Source organism: Convolutriloba macropyga, chromosome 14 (genome assembly GCF_964194025.1).
Source record: "Convolutriloba macropyga chromosome 14, txConMacr16.3, whole genome shotgun sequence".
NCBI classification, from domain to species: domain Eukaryota; kingdom Metazoa; phylum Xenacoelomorpha; order Acoela; family Convolutidae; genus Convolutriloba; species Convolutriloba macropyga.
This window is the reverse complement of record NC_134481.1, coordinates 31,619,320-31,634,099: the sequence shown is the minus strand read 5'-3', so window position 1 is coordinate 31,634,099 and position 14,780 is coordinate 31,619,320. Positions and strand designations below refer to the sequence as shown.

The 14,780-nt window shown below is 38.0% G+C and overlaps 2 protein-coding genes across 2 annotated transcripts in view; both read left to right on the top strand.

Annotated features, from left to right (window-relative positions):
* LOC142353321 (large ribosomal subunit protein uL4-like) overlaps positions 1-14,780 on the top strand; it is a 152,407-nt gene that overhangs the window by 116,441 nt on the left and 21,186 nt on the right. The gene's annotated exons all lie outside the window — the stretch shown is intronic.
* LOC142353419 (uncharacterized) lies at positions 11,363-14,754 on the top strand. Its single transcript, XM_075405652.1, has one exon. The coding sequence runs from the start codon at positions 11,469-11,471 to the stop codon at positions 14,505-14,507; it is 3,039 nt and encodes a 1,012-aa protein (XP_075261767.1). The 5' UTR covers positions 11,363-11,468; the 3' UTR covers positions 14,508-14,754.

The following is a 14,780-nucleotide window of genomic DNA, read 5'->3' as shown; positions in this document are numbered from 1 at the left end:
AAGGCAAAATTTTTTTACGAAAATTAGAACGCTCCAATGTGATATTCAACGACTGAAAATTCAAATAATGATTGAGTTATCAAAAAACGTTGTTAGTCCATCAGTAGCACTCTTCGAGAAATGAACTTACGTTGAAAGAAATTGCAGGATCTAATTCATATGTTCATAAATATGCGAAGTTAGCAAATTAACAATGTTTGCATGTTAGCAACAATAACTAAGCTCCGTGCAACTTGCAAGGAAGAAGATCGTGTGTTAATAGAGGGTGAGAACTTTTCTTCTATTAGATATACGGACCGTCTTACAAAAAATTTGTATCATAGTTATATAATCGCTGCCTGCAACCCGCTGTACCCAAAGGTCGTCAAATTAGAAGACGGAAGTTTTCAACAATACTGAGAAACGCTAAAGAAATTCAATCGTGAAATATATCTGTGGCCGATAATTATTAAATTCAAAGTAAGAGATCAAAACTTACATCGTAGGCCTTTCTCGACATCAAACTTAAAACAGTTTCAATTTGCTCGAATGGTTAATCATAATAGAAAAAAAATATCAGTCCAGCGGCATTCCGAAAAATTGATGGAAAATGCATTCATTGAGTTTAATTCACTGGAACAACCACTTTCACAAGGAAAAATGTCTAGCAGATGAAATGACAATTTTTCGGAATTTAAAAACCGAAAATCTATACATTGGTTAAAAAAAGGACATTAATGTTTTAGTCTTAAGTGAATACCTCTCTTTTCACAATTTAAAGTTTTTTCTATATTGGTCATCTATTTAGGATTAGCTGTTAATGGAGCGTCTTGGCAACAACTATTGCGGAATCTTGAACCCGTAACGGGAACACATATGTATAATCAATAATTCAAATTCAAAAAAAGGCCGAGAACGAAAAAAATTGATTGACGAAAAAGAGTCCCTCAAAAATTCGGTTTTTTAAAAAGAGAAAGTAATGTGTCTAAGACAAAAAAAATTGGTCTTGGAACCAAATTAAAAAGAACGTAGTCTTGAGATCTGTCGTATGATAGTAGAATTCGGTGGTCACTTATAGTGCGAGTTCATTTAAAATTTTAGAAATTGTGATTCGCGAGGCCAAATCCAACCTAACATGTTTTACGCTAGCTTGCGGAGCGAGTTTGACAAGAGAGAGAGAGAGAAAGGGGACTGAATTTGAATTACGAAATGAAAACTATAAACTCAAGTGCTTGTAAGCAACTAAGAAATGTGTGATCAGATATGTCTGATCACGAAGCGGGAAACCCAGAAAGGGTGCAACTGAGTAACTCGAGAGAAGGAATGAACAAACATGAAATGTTAATGAAGGGAAAATAAATTGAACTAAATAAATACATCATTTGGACTTTTATTGCACCAAATAAATAGATGAAATGTGAAATTAGCTATTTTTCTTGCTGATAAGAATAATAACAATTTTTACTAAATAATACTTGGTCCCCGGTTAAATAGATAATAACAATATATGTATGGATTGTAATAGCTAAAAATAGATTATTATTAAACTATTAGTTTAGAGTTTACGGAGTTTTGGTTGCAAAATTAACTATTCAGACATGTCTTGATTTTCAGCTTCTCAAACTGTCATTGATCTTGCAATGTCGGTGTATCCTGATCAATAAACGATAGCACTTGTTGAGCAGGTGGCGAAACTTCTCAGATTAGCGGAGAGATGTTGATTTCTTCAGTCTGCCGAACGGCAATGTTCTGTACTGTTTCGACCACCAATGCAGGTGGGGGCTGGAAATTCTATACGTCTCACGCTCTGCGCGGACACTTGGGTGGAGCTGCAATGGTTGAATCGGAAGACCAGATGTCGAAACCGTAGTATGATGGGCTAGGGCGGTTTCTGTCCGGAGTACATTTGCCCTGCGTTGTTGATGATGTTAGTTCAACTTGTTGTGAAGCCGAAGGAGGCGCAGATTGTGTGGGTAACACCAACTCGTGTGCCAAAACGGTCAGATTTTTTTTTATTTTGATTCCAGATGGCAAGAAAATCAGGAATTTTAGGGATGCCCCCTCGCATTGCGCGAGATATTTGAACAAGAAGACGAAACCCCACTGCCAGGATCTCGCTTGCGATGTTTCATTTTCTTATCATCTTTGAATTTTCTGGTGATTTGCTTTATGTGGGTCTGAATCCGTTCTTCCTCAAGTTTTTCGCATGATCTGGGCCCTCGACGGTTCTCACTGACTCTTAAAGGTGTTTGTCGCTCCTGAATTGTTCCGAATTTGGCGATATCGGTATTGCATACCGTTACTATGGGTTTCCCGGGCTCTTTTATCGTAGAGGTTGTAGGAATTTCCTTCAAAATGTTTGGGCCAGGAGCCAGAACCTCATATAGTTTCTCCAAATTCTTCTTTGATCTACGTTTTCCGTGTATTTTGAGGGCCAGTTTGAGTTTCAGTGCTTTCTCCGTAACGTGGATTGGCCGGCAAGCGCCGCAATGAGGAAAGCGTGATTCGCCAACCGTGCTCGCCTGTTCTCGTTCATTGGCCTCCCTTGCTGCCCGAGTCATTCCGAGTTCCACTTCGATATCAGTGCGATATCCATTTAGCCATTTATTGTCGGGGAGAATAGCCCCGTCGTGACTGTCTCTTCATCTAAATAGTGATTTACAGTAATCTCATAAGAGAGATTAGACCATTTAGGTTCAGTAGAGATTATGCTTAATGGGGTATTAGGTTTACGGCCAAAGTGTGCTTCAAATGGCGAGATATTTGTTGTTTTCTGTTTGCAGATTCGCAACAGGTGAACGATAATCTTTAGTGCATGCTTTACATGAAATTCGTTATCTATCGATTTCTCTTCTTTGATACTTGCAAGTCTATTATTAATTGTTTGAATTAATCCTTCTACTAAACCAATAACAAAATTGTCATTAAATGGAGCTTCAATGATTTGAATATTATTTCTAGTACAAAAGGTCTTTACTTGATTTCCAAATAAAAATTTTGCTTGATCCAGTCGAATGGAGCGCGGAATTCCATGGGTTTCAATGTACATGTCCAAAAATTTTAAAACATTCAGTCCATTAGCGTTTCATATACACATGCCGCAGAAAATTTAGAGAAGCGGTCCATAGCAGCTAAGAAATATAGCAGCTAAGAAGTTTCGGCAAAAATAGGACAACCAAAATCAATTTGTTTTTCATGATTTGGTTCAACACATGGTATATGAGGACAAAATTGCTTTAGCAGGAATTACAGGTTTTAGGTTCCTACTAATTGTAGAGCAGGGTATGCACTCTGTCACTTTGACGATAAGTTCGAGATTCATATAGGGCCACCAGCAATGCGTGGCCATACAGATCACCCCCAAGTACTTGGATGACTCGCGTGTATATTGTCGATCAGGGCTTCACAGGGGACGTTTGGGATCGCGATTTTTTCATCAATGCACACGCAGCCGGATCAGACGTGGAGATTTCTCCAGTAGGAGTGGATGTACGGGTTAAGGGCTATTAGTCGGCTTTCATTATTGGTGAGGATAAAATCGCGATCCTCTTTTAAAGCAGCGTCTTTCTTGATAAGGGATGCAATTCGGGACTTACTAAATATTTTATTTACATTATGATTGAATGTTGGAGTCTGGGGGCTAGGTGTTAGGGGAGTACTAACATTAGAGGACAGGACTGGGGATGTTGGATTCAAGATTCAGGTAGGACTGCGGCGCGAGCATTACTTGGGGAATTAAACGGTTGATTGGCGGCGCGAGATTCGGTTGAAGACATAGACGGTTGATTCGCGGTGCGTAAGGAGTCAGTGAAGCGAACTCTAGTGATGCGTTTTTAAGGAGGCATTTTGTATTTATTTTTGTTAATATAGTTAATGTCTAAGTTGCGTTTAGGTTGTAGAGAATTATTTGAAAGAGAAGAAGGCAACTGATTTTCAAAGTGATTCGAAGCAAAAGCAGTGATGCTATTTCTGGGTGGTGACTTCTAGAAATATTTGTGGAATGTCTCCTAATTGGCGGAAAACAAAAATTAGTGAATTAAGTCTCGCGCTTTGAGAGATCTTTTCATTCCGATTTTGGAAAGATTGTTTATATTGAGTTGCATTTCGCTTAGCGAGTGAAGTGTTAATTGGTATTTGCGACACTGGGTGTAAATATTTCAAATTGTTGAAATTACAGCTAGTATTTGTAATTTGATTGCGCGGCGCGGGGGATAAATAAGAATCATGCTTATGTACGCGGGTAGCGTGTGTTTTAATTAAATTTATGGCATTTTGTGTAGCCTCAATTTGAAGTGTGATTTGATGTGCGTGACCATATGCTTGTATTAATTCGTTTAAATGAATTGCAAATTGAGTAGATTTGAAATTGAGTGAATTAACTGATGCAGAGATAAGTTTTAAATTGCCACAATGAATTCCTCATCATAGGCAGAAACATTTTTAGCTTTTTGATTTGGGTGCCTTGGAATTATAACCCACTAGTCCCATTTTTGCCCAGGGCAAATGTTCAATATCAAATTGAAGTGGAAGTAGCTTATCAATCCAGCGAGTTAAACGGCTCTGGTATAATTTATTTGATCGATTTTCTTTCAAAATAGAAAGAAGAGCTCTGCGATCTGTTATTACGTTAAAATGTTTTCCATAAAGATAATTTTTAAAATATTCAATAGACCAAACTCCCTCAAGAAATTCAACTTCATTGACGCTATAGCGTTCTTTACTTGAGTTTAGGAATCGAGATGTAAACGCAATTGGTGTAAAGCCATCAACTGTTAATTGTTCAAGCGCATGACCGGAACGGGAGGCGTCACAATTTACGCGCGTCTCAAGTTGCGGGTTGTAGTGGCTATTTTCTGTAGCGTTTGCAATGCGGTTCTTGATTTCAATAAAGCAATTTTTAGGCAAATTAGTCCAGATAAATTTTGACAATTTTTTCAATAAAGGCCGGAGTGGATGGCTATTTTGATCGAGATTTGGAATAATTTTACTGATGTATTGTACTGAACCCAGAAAAGAACGGAGTCATTGGAGCCTCAAGAGCCAAAATAGTGGAGGTCTTGCTCTCGATAAGCAAAATATCGGATTGTAAATGTGGTAGCCAAACCAATCAATTTCTAAATTGGAGAAATGACATTTTGGGATTGATTTTAAGATTTTCGTCATCTAATTGCTTAAGACAATTCAAAGCGTACTGTTTATGTTCTTCCTCAGATCCTTTACTTACAATCAGAATGTCGTCAAAAAACAAAAATTATTTTTCAAACCAATGAGAGTATAATCCATAGATTTTTGCAATTCTTCCGGCATATCCATTAAGCCATTAAATCCAGTTTGAAATCTGTATGTGCCTGTCATGTCGCCGCTAATTATATTAAACTTACCGTGATTTGCTGCGTTAGAATCTAGATTTAATTGACTATACGCGTACTTCAAAACCAATGCAGAGAAATATGTTGTTTTCTGCGATGCGGGAGCACTAACTTCTTGAGAAATAGACTCAATAAGCGTATCAAAATTAGGCATTTGATATTTGTTTTTATGGATGGCTTTTTTAGTGTTTTGGAATCCAGTGCAAGTTTAATTGTTTGATCGTTTTTATGATGAGTACAATAGGGGATATAAAATACTTGTCAGGGCAACTAGAAACTTTTATTATGTGTTTTTCATCTAATAAATTTTTGAGTTCATTATTGACCTTATCTTGAAGATTAATAGGCATGCGTCTACCTTTCGGTGTCTAGGTTGGAAATCATTGTGAAATTTAAGTTTAACCACATGATTTTTTGATCTTCCAATACGCGAGATCAGATTAGGAAAGTTTGTTGCAATATGTTCTTTGAATTCTGACGATGAAGAAATGTTGTTGACTTGACTACCTTGAGAGCAAGTAGATCGTGTTACAGCGAGGCTCAGATAATCGAACAGAATTCTACCAATTAGAGAATTTAGACGGTCCGCCATGACGGTGAAATTTGCCGATTTTGAGGTCCAGCCTTTGCTTTTAATTGGGGTCTGTATTTTTCCTTCAATGTGAATCGGTTCGTTTGAGAATTATTTGAGTTCCGAACTGTCCTTTTTGAACCTAAACAACGTGTTGACTGCTTTTCACTACCTGCAACCCGAGTGACCCATTGAAAATACTGCACTCGTTCCTGGAGTCCACGAGAAAAGTACTTGAAATGTTACCGATTTTGAGGGGCATATTGAGGGGTCTGTCTTTGCTATGTCATTCTCGATGAGTGCAACTGTATTATCCTCCCCACTGCTGTAATCAGATTTGTATCGTTTGGGCGACCGAAGTAAATTCACAGAATCTTCCGGGTGCGGTTCTTCATCCACTGTATTCACGATTCTTTTCTTGGTATTTAGAAGTTTCATGGTCTTTTGTTTTCGGCAAACCTTAGCAAAATGATTCATTATTCCGCAATTGTTGCAAATTTTGCCCTTCAAGTGATGCATTTATCGCAATAATTTGGTAAGCAGCTCCCAACACAATTTGACCATTGTAATGGAGATCAATTGTTCGGCTTCTGGATATTTTTCGAGAATGATCAATTTGATGATCGTGGGTTATTCGTTGATTGAATTGCATTCGCAATGGCCGAAATAAGAGTTTCAATATGTTGTTGAATTTGATGCTGGTGTCGCATCCCGAGTTCCATGTTAATGGCCAACTCTAATGCCTGACGCGGCTCTACTGTTTGTTTGAGAACTTCTTTTTGAATGCATCAATCATTATGTGCATCGACCATTATGTGCGGGTTTTTCCAGTTCAGGATCCGTCGTCCTTTTACCTTGATGCTCAAGTAGAGGAGAGAGACTGTTTTGCGATCCGCGAGTGGTCATGGTTTGTCCCCACAAATGAGACCAATCTCGATCAGGCGTTGGCACTTGTTCTGCCAGTTCATTTTTTGCTGGGCATGGCGGGCATTTCTTTCTCTCTCTGATTGAGCCGATGAACCAACTATTGTTTCTTCAAAAATGGTTTCCACAGGAATGTCCAATATCTCAAGTTTTGGTCCGAGTAGAGTGTCGAGGATGATATTCTCCTTTGCGAGAAGTGCCCGTTTGTATTGCACTCTCCATTTTTGCAACGGTTGGGAGTGTTGGGTGTTGGTTTGTCTCAAAATGCATCTATCCCCAGCGGTGTGCGTTTGTTTGCTGACTGAGCCAGGTTGTACGCTAGTAGAATTCGGTGGTCACTTGCAGTGTGAGTTCGTTTACAATTTTAGAAATAGTTATTCGCGAGGCGAAATACAACCTAACCTGTTTTACGCTAACTTGCGGATCGAGTTGATCATGAAAGAGAGAGAGAGAGAGAGACTTGAATTTGAATTGCAAAATGAAAACTATGAACTCAAGTGCTTGTAAGCAACTAAGAAATTTGTGATCAGACATGTCTGATCACGAACCGGGAAACCAAGAAAGAAGTGAGTAACTCGAGACAAGGAATGAACAAACATAACATTTTTAATGACGGGCAAATAAAATGAACTAAACAAAAATATCATATAAAATTTTACTGCACCAAATAAATAAATGAAATGTAAAATATACTTAGGTATCACAAGATCTATACCATAAAAAAAGAGAAACCTCTTGATGTCGAGAACAAAAAACAAATGAGAAAAAGTTGTCTTGAGTTCAAGATTAAAAATCGGGTTGTCTTGAGTTAACGGTTGTGTTGAGAGGGAAACAAGATCCTGCAAATTGGTGAATGTGTGTACTATATGCCATAATTGTGGACAATTATTTCCGCAATTTCTTCGGGAGTCAACTTACTGGAATTGTGTCTTTCGCGGATTTGCAAATGTCTATTCTGGAACTTCTGGCACAAGCCAATATTCGGTTTTGGGCTCTGCAGACTTTAGTCGAGCAATAAAAACAGTGCTCACAATTAGAGAAGTTGAAGAGTAGAAAATCTTTACTTCAAAAAGACCTCATCGAGCTTCAAAAAAATGTGTATCCCTTGTGACAAGGCCAAAAAGCAACAAAAAAGTTTTGGGCAAAAGGAGTGCCGAGTGTGAGGCGATACGAGATAATTTGAAGAGCGCAGCAGCCAGAAATGCTGAACAGGAGCAGTCCATCTTTTCATTATGCAAGAGTTTGCCGACTTAAAAGACAATACTGCTCAAAAGGGAGAAGCCAGAGATAAAATGGAGAAAATTATTGACCAATTGCGGTCAGAGCTTCAGCAGCTGAAACACTACAACCAATACTTGGCAAACAAATGCCGGAAAGAAGATACTGTCATTGACGAAAAAAAAAAGTTCTGTTAAAAACGAGAAGGCCAAAAACAAGGCCACAAAGCAATGTCTGTTTGAAATTGGTAACAAAAATATTATGAACTGGCGCGCTACGGTATATCAGATTTTTGATAAAAATATCTGCTTCAAAAAACAGATCAAAAAACAATACCACAAAATGAGCCCTTTGATGCAGCCTGATGTTGGCGGAGTCAAAAAGTTCTGCAAAATCATCAACCAGGCATATCAATTTCTGACGAATGATGCGCCGCGAGAAGCGTAAGACATATTTGGGCCTAAGGAGGCAGAAAATGTTATGAATGACGAAAACTGATAATTAAATTTTTTATATCAAGCTACCAATTTTTTGTATAGTAAGACGTTCTAATAACAACAACTACGAATGAAAATATTGTTTGATTTTTGAGTGAGTGGTACACTCTATTCTTATTAAGAGGGGGCAGTATGAGTGTCACGCTTATATAAAAAGATGTAGTAAAATCTTTGGGTTTGAAGATGTTTGGGTTTAAAAAATTTAATTTATTGTCTGATTTACGGCTGACACATGTTTGTTAGGTGTAAAAAAAACAAAACAGACATTTGATAAGACAAAGCTCGTGCTTTGAGCAATGTCAACAAAACTGACATTTCTCTGTTGACTTTGTGAATGTCAAACATATATATATATATATATATATATATATATATATATATATATATATATATTTGTATATATATAACGAAGAGGAACTAAAAACCTGGTGTTTCAAGTTTAAAGATTTCGTTTAAAACTTAATTGATTACATGATTTTTGACTGACACAAGAATAATAACTGTCAGAAAAGAATATAGAATTTTGGTTAGACAAAGGTCGGGCTTCGAGCCAAATCAACGAAATTGACATATCTTTATTGACTTTGTTAATTCACCACGATGATAGAACTGATATCGGGTACCCACCAAAGTGAGTTTTGAATTCATTCATTGAAAATATGAACCTATCGTCAGAGCTAATCACTCTATTGAATCTCAAAAAAGTATAACCAACTTTTCTTCTACATTAATCAAGTTAAAAATTTAACTTCTAACTTTGCCTTTCAAACAAGTACCGCGCTCAAAAGCTAAAAAGATAAACTTTTGCAGACGGGCGGCTACCATAACTTGGTTTATTTACCACGATGATAGAACCCATATTGAGTACTGACCAAATTGAGGGGGATTAAGTTCATTCATTGGATACCAAACCTATCATCAGATGTAGCCACTCTATTTAACCTACCTTTATTTAAACCAATTTTTCCTCTGCATTAATTTACTTTTTAATTAAACTTCTAATTTTGTATTTTCAACAAGTACCACTCACAGTTAACTAAAGATATGAAATATTGGGCACGGGCGGCGGCCTTGAAACGAGAAAAGATAAATCAAGAAATGCCCCTGCCCGACACGGGGTGAATATTGGCTGGGCCAGGGCCCTCGCAGCACTACGTCTACATAAAGCATTTCATATTGTTTAAATCTATCAATGAAATGATAATATACACAAACACTAGCTGAGAAAGTAAAACAAAAGACAGACAGCATTAGAAAACGAACAACTAATAACAAAAGTAGATGAGTCAAACTAACAGCCTCCCTTCTTCAACCACTGCTCCCATCGTAGCATCAACAATTTCGCGCCGCCTAAGCGTCTTTGACCCGCGAATGCAGAGTATGGTACTCCTCAGTAGAGCAAAACTGATTTTTCGTCCTTAGATATGATATCAGCGTAGCTGTCTTCTTTTCGCGGAGAGTTTTGATGCCATCCATTTGTTTCAGTGCTTTTGAAGCTGATGGGCTCCATTTGTGCTGCATTAGGTTGACTCCAGATTCAGCAAGAAAGGGTCAGGAAAAATGACCGAACAACAAGAAAACATGAAAAATTGAAAACATAAAAAAGTAAAAACTAAAATTGGGACGAAGAAGACAGTTAAAAGTCGTAAAGTAAAAAAGTTGAATTTGCTCGTTTTTTAATACTCGTTTCTGGTAAAGAAATTTCACTTTGTCTTGTTTTCAATCAAAATTTGGGAGTTCTGTATAAATAAAATTTTATAATTCAATGACATTTTTTCTAACAATCATATCATTTATGTAAAGGAAACCAATTTGTCAAATTAAAATTACTTTCAATATTTAAAACAAACGTTTTCGAACTGTACGTTCATCGTCAGGTTAAAACTGTTTTACAAATTGTTAAAAGATAAAATGAATATGTATTTACATTTGTCTGAGATATGACCCGCGACAAATTGGTCGCGGGTCATATCTCAGACATATCTAAGGACATCATATCTAAGGACAAGAATCAGCTTTGCTCTACTGTGGAGTTCCATCCTGTGCATTCGCGGGTCATATCTCAGACAAATGTAAATACATATCATTTATAGTATTAAGTTTTGCTTCTCAACCCTTTACCCCGAAATTTTCTTACTTTTCCTGTTTTTCAGCCAATCGTTTTAACAGCTGCCGTTTCTGAACTTACAATAGGGTTTAAAAATTTAATAATTAAAAATGAATAGCAGCATCTAAGGGCAACATACAATATTTCTCCTTTTTTGGATCTGCACAATTATAGCCCCCCCCCCCCCCCCCAGCTTAGTGGTCAGATAAACTATAGCCCCCCAATCATGGTAAATACATGAAGTAAATAAATCATAAAGAGGTTCATTCCAAATCTGAAGTTCAGGTTGAACAGATTTCGTGGAGCTGACTCTTTGCCTATCGCGGAAAGCGGTCACTCTTATATCTGGATACTCTCGGCAAGTACTGTTGTCATCAGAAGTCTACACAAATTTCTTCACCGAAGTTTACGATCCTGAAAATGTGTGCACGGAGATTGTCTTGTCTTTGTGTACTTTGCAGAAATTTTAGTAAACTGAAATAAACTCTTTGACAAAACTGAAACTCCGGTAACATTCCTTCCCTTGGGTGCTGACTCTGTTGTTATTTTTGTTGTTATTTCTGTTGTTATTTTTATTATTATTTGTTTAGATTTGCGAAAGTTAGATAATTAGTTGTGGATCCTTTTGAAAGTCCAAAGGATTTGCTGGTGTTGCTTTAAACCATTATTTGGGCCAGATACGGTAAAGAGTCAATTTGTTTTTCCGTAGACTCTCAGGATTTCATTAAAGCTAAAATCATATTTCAGATCTGTAATGTATCTACTTCCAGTCTAGCAAATAGTTTAGTTTCGAAACCGAAACAATGCAACCTTCGGGGTCGTATTTTCAATCAGCAGCTGACAGGAGAATTTCAACAGGGTTTCCAAAGTGTTCAAATATTCTTTGGGACAGGCGATGCGTTGGAACAGAAATCGAATCCTCATTTTCGTACTTTAAAGACATCAATCTCAATTTAGTGGAAAGGGCTGTACGACTAGCATATTCAAGTTCTAGTGCCTTCTATAGGTCTTCAAAATCAGCAGTATTCAAGGGTCTATTCTTGGGCAGTCTTTCCTCTCACGACTCAGATGATGAAATTAAAATTGTGATCAATCGATTTGATCCTGGCATATATGTTGGTGGTTATAACTCGAATAGTACACAATGGCCGCAACCTTCATCCAAACTGCCCGATGACTTGGTTGTTCCTGTTTTGATGGTCAATCGGGCAGCTGCAGAGCAGTCTCCTCAGCCAACAAATAAGCTAATTGCTCAAGCTGTCAAGGATATTGAGCATTATCTCTCAAATGCTGAAGGATCGCTGTCAATTCACAACTTGTTCAAGACTTTTTGTCTATGCACTTATACGGACCAGTTTGGCGAACTGTGCTTTGAACTGAACTGGAACATAATAGCTCCTGCGACATCTTTCAATATGAAACCTGTGAATTACGTTCCTATAATTCCTACTGCTCTGGCTAGAAATTTATCGGGGCCGCTCAACCTGTCTGCACTACAAAGTGGTGCTAAACATGGTTATCTGACTATGGACCAAACAAGAAAGTTATTATTGCTGCTTGAGTCTGATCCGAAGGTTAATACTCTGCCCTTAGTTGGAGTTTGGATAAGTGGAGTGACATCTTCTTGTGATGTTAGTGTTTGGGCTTCGCTGGCCAGATACCAAAAGTCGTGCGCTCTTGCAAATAAACAAAATGATGGAGCTCATGGGTTCCTCGCTTTATGCTACATGACAACTGAAAGAAAGCCCTCGTTCTTTGAGTGCAGCGAAATTGAGTCATCCAGTTCGTACAAGGTTTTCCAATGCCAGGAGGAGCTCAATTTGTTCAAAGAGTCCAATAGTAAAGCGGACTCGACTTTTATATACTTTCCACTCAGTTTAGTAGAGATGTCTCCTATCCATCAAGTTGCAGATTTAGCGGTGCGAACAATCAGCAGTTCGACACGTCTTCTGGATTCTAAAGCGCCTCATTTTGTTCAGGATTTCTCTTCTATCGCTCCCTGCAGTCCAACTACTGAATCTCTACCACCGTGTCCTCAATCAGCGCCTGTACCTCATTCATCGTTCAAGCATCGAATTAGTGCGACTGAGAGTGTACCTGAGGTGTCAGTTTGGGAACCACAAACGTCATATCAATTGAACAAATCAGATAGCATGGAACAGGATCAAGGATTCTTCTCCAAAAGTTCATCTGACCACGATTCCTCTTTAGAACGAATGGTAGTATACACCAGACAACATATCACAAAGCAACCACCCTTAGATCCCATTGAGTCATCAACAAATGTCACTGAAAGGTCATCAAATCATACGTCAGTCCAGAGGAACGCCCATAAATCAGATATAAACCTTGATCAGCGGTTAGAAGGTCAGAATGACGAAAGAAGACGTAAAATCTCTGCTCACTCGGAATGTGCGTCTTGCAAGTCAGATAAAAACGAAATGAATTCAAGCTTGGAACAACAGCGTAAGCAGCTAGAATTGCTTCAGAACCAAATTCAAACGTTGCTCAAAGCTCAAAATATTGCAATTCCAGAACATATCAACCGAACTGTAGCCACAAGATCAGCTCAAACATCTCCAGCTGAGTCCACAAATGTGAGTGTTATGATGGAATCGTCAAATGGAAACTTGACAGCACCGTTTAACAATTCAAGCTCGGTTAATTCAAAAGCTCAGGCCTCGAGAGATGAAGAAACATGGGCATCTATCGATCCCAACTCAGTACCTCTTCAGGAGGATAATTGCAGTCATGACAACCTAGTTATATCACATGTACAAATGCCAAGTTTCGTAGATAGTGAATGCGACAATGCGACAGTTGAATCGGAAGAGGGTACTGGGGATGAGACCGAAGCTCGAATATCGGACATCATGAATGATACTGACATACAACAAGGTGAAGTGCAAATGGTTAATTGTCTGAACTCAGTTGTCATGGACCATAGTGATTCGCAGAGGGACAAACCTAATAGATCATTGTTAAGTACCAAGCAAGAGCAAATTGATAAACTTAATCAACAAATTGCAAATGCTCTTATTATAAACAGTCCATCTAAACCTCAGGAGAAACGAAGAACTTCGCTGGAACCAACTCATGCAGTAGACAACAGAACTGGAAATCTACATCTGCTGGAGCCGCCAAGAGAAGAAAGAACAAACGATTTATCACATACGAAAGAAAACCAAATACCTCCAATTTCTGTAGCGACTCAAGACAGTTCATTTGTGCTTCATTCGGAAACAAAACCGTTCAGTGCCAATAGGGTAAACATTGTTGACCTATCGATGGCTGCAAATGCCATAGCGATGAAGTACCAACAGTCTGATACCGCCAGTTCACAGAAAAGCGCTCCCTGGTCAGTGTCGTCGACTTCATTTTTGTATGAATACAATTACTTACCTCATGCCGCTCCTGTAAATCATTATGGAGCCAATTCGCAAAATAGCATGCCAAATTCTGACGTGTTTGAGGAGAGATGTACGAACTTGAGTTTTGCAACTGAACAGTATCTTGCAAAGCACGGTATCCTGAATGGTATCCAAGTGTCGAAAACAAGAAACTCGGATGGCTATGGTTCAGGAGTTTTCGGCAATGTTAAATCATCACTGGAAGCCCAACACCAGCATATAAGAAACGGCACTAGACAGCAAGAAGATGTTGATTCAAACGAACTTGTTTTCAACTCACGCAAGCCAGCTGGACAGATTTCATCAAGTCGAGCTACAAGGCCTCAGAATAAACAGACGATATCTCTTAGCGACGAAGACGATAACACTGATTCCGAAGATTTCAACATTTTAGATATAGAAAAATTGAGATCTTTACCAAAGCTCCTATGATGAAGCTTAAATCGTTATTAGTCATTCTCAGAGTTCTTTCTTAACCCCAGAAATATAAATTTTAAATTTCTGTACAGGTCACAACAATTGAAATTGGAGCTAATCTGAATTGTGCCTTAACATTTGAACTAGTAGAGCAGTACCTTCGTTAATAGAATTGTCGTTTTGAATTAATAAATTGTCCCTACACTTTGTAAATTGTTTTATTCACTAATTTTTGCGAGCAAATTGGATTTTTTGAATACTCTTTTTGGCTATGTCAAGTTTATCTTC

Coding starts and splice junctions, on each gene's coding strand:
- LOC142353419 (XM_075405652.1), top strand. CDS start 11,469: ATGCAACCTTCGGGGTCGTATTTTCAATCAGCAGCTGACAGGAGAATT.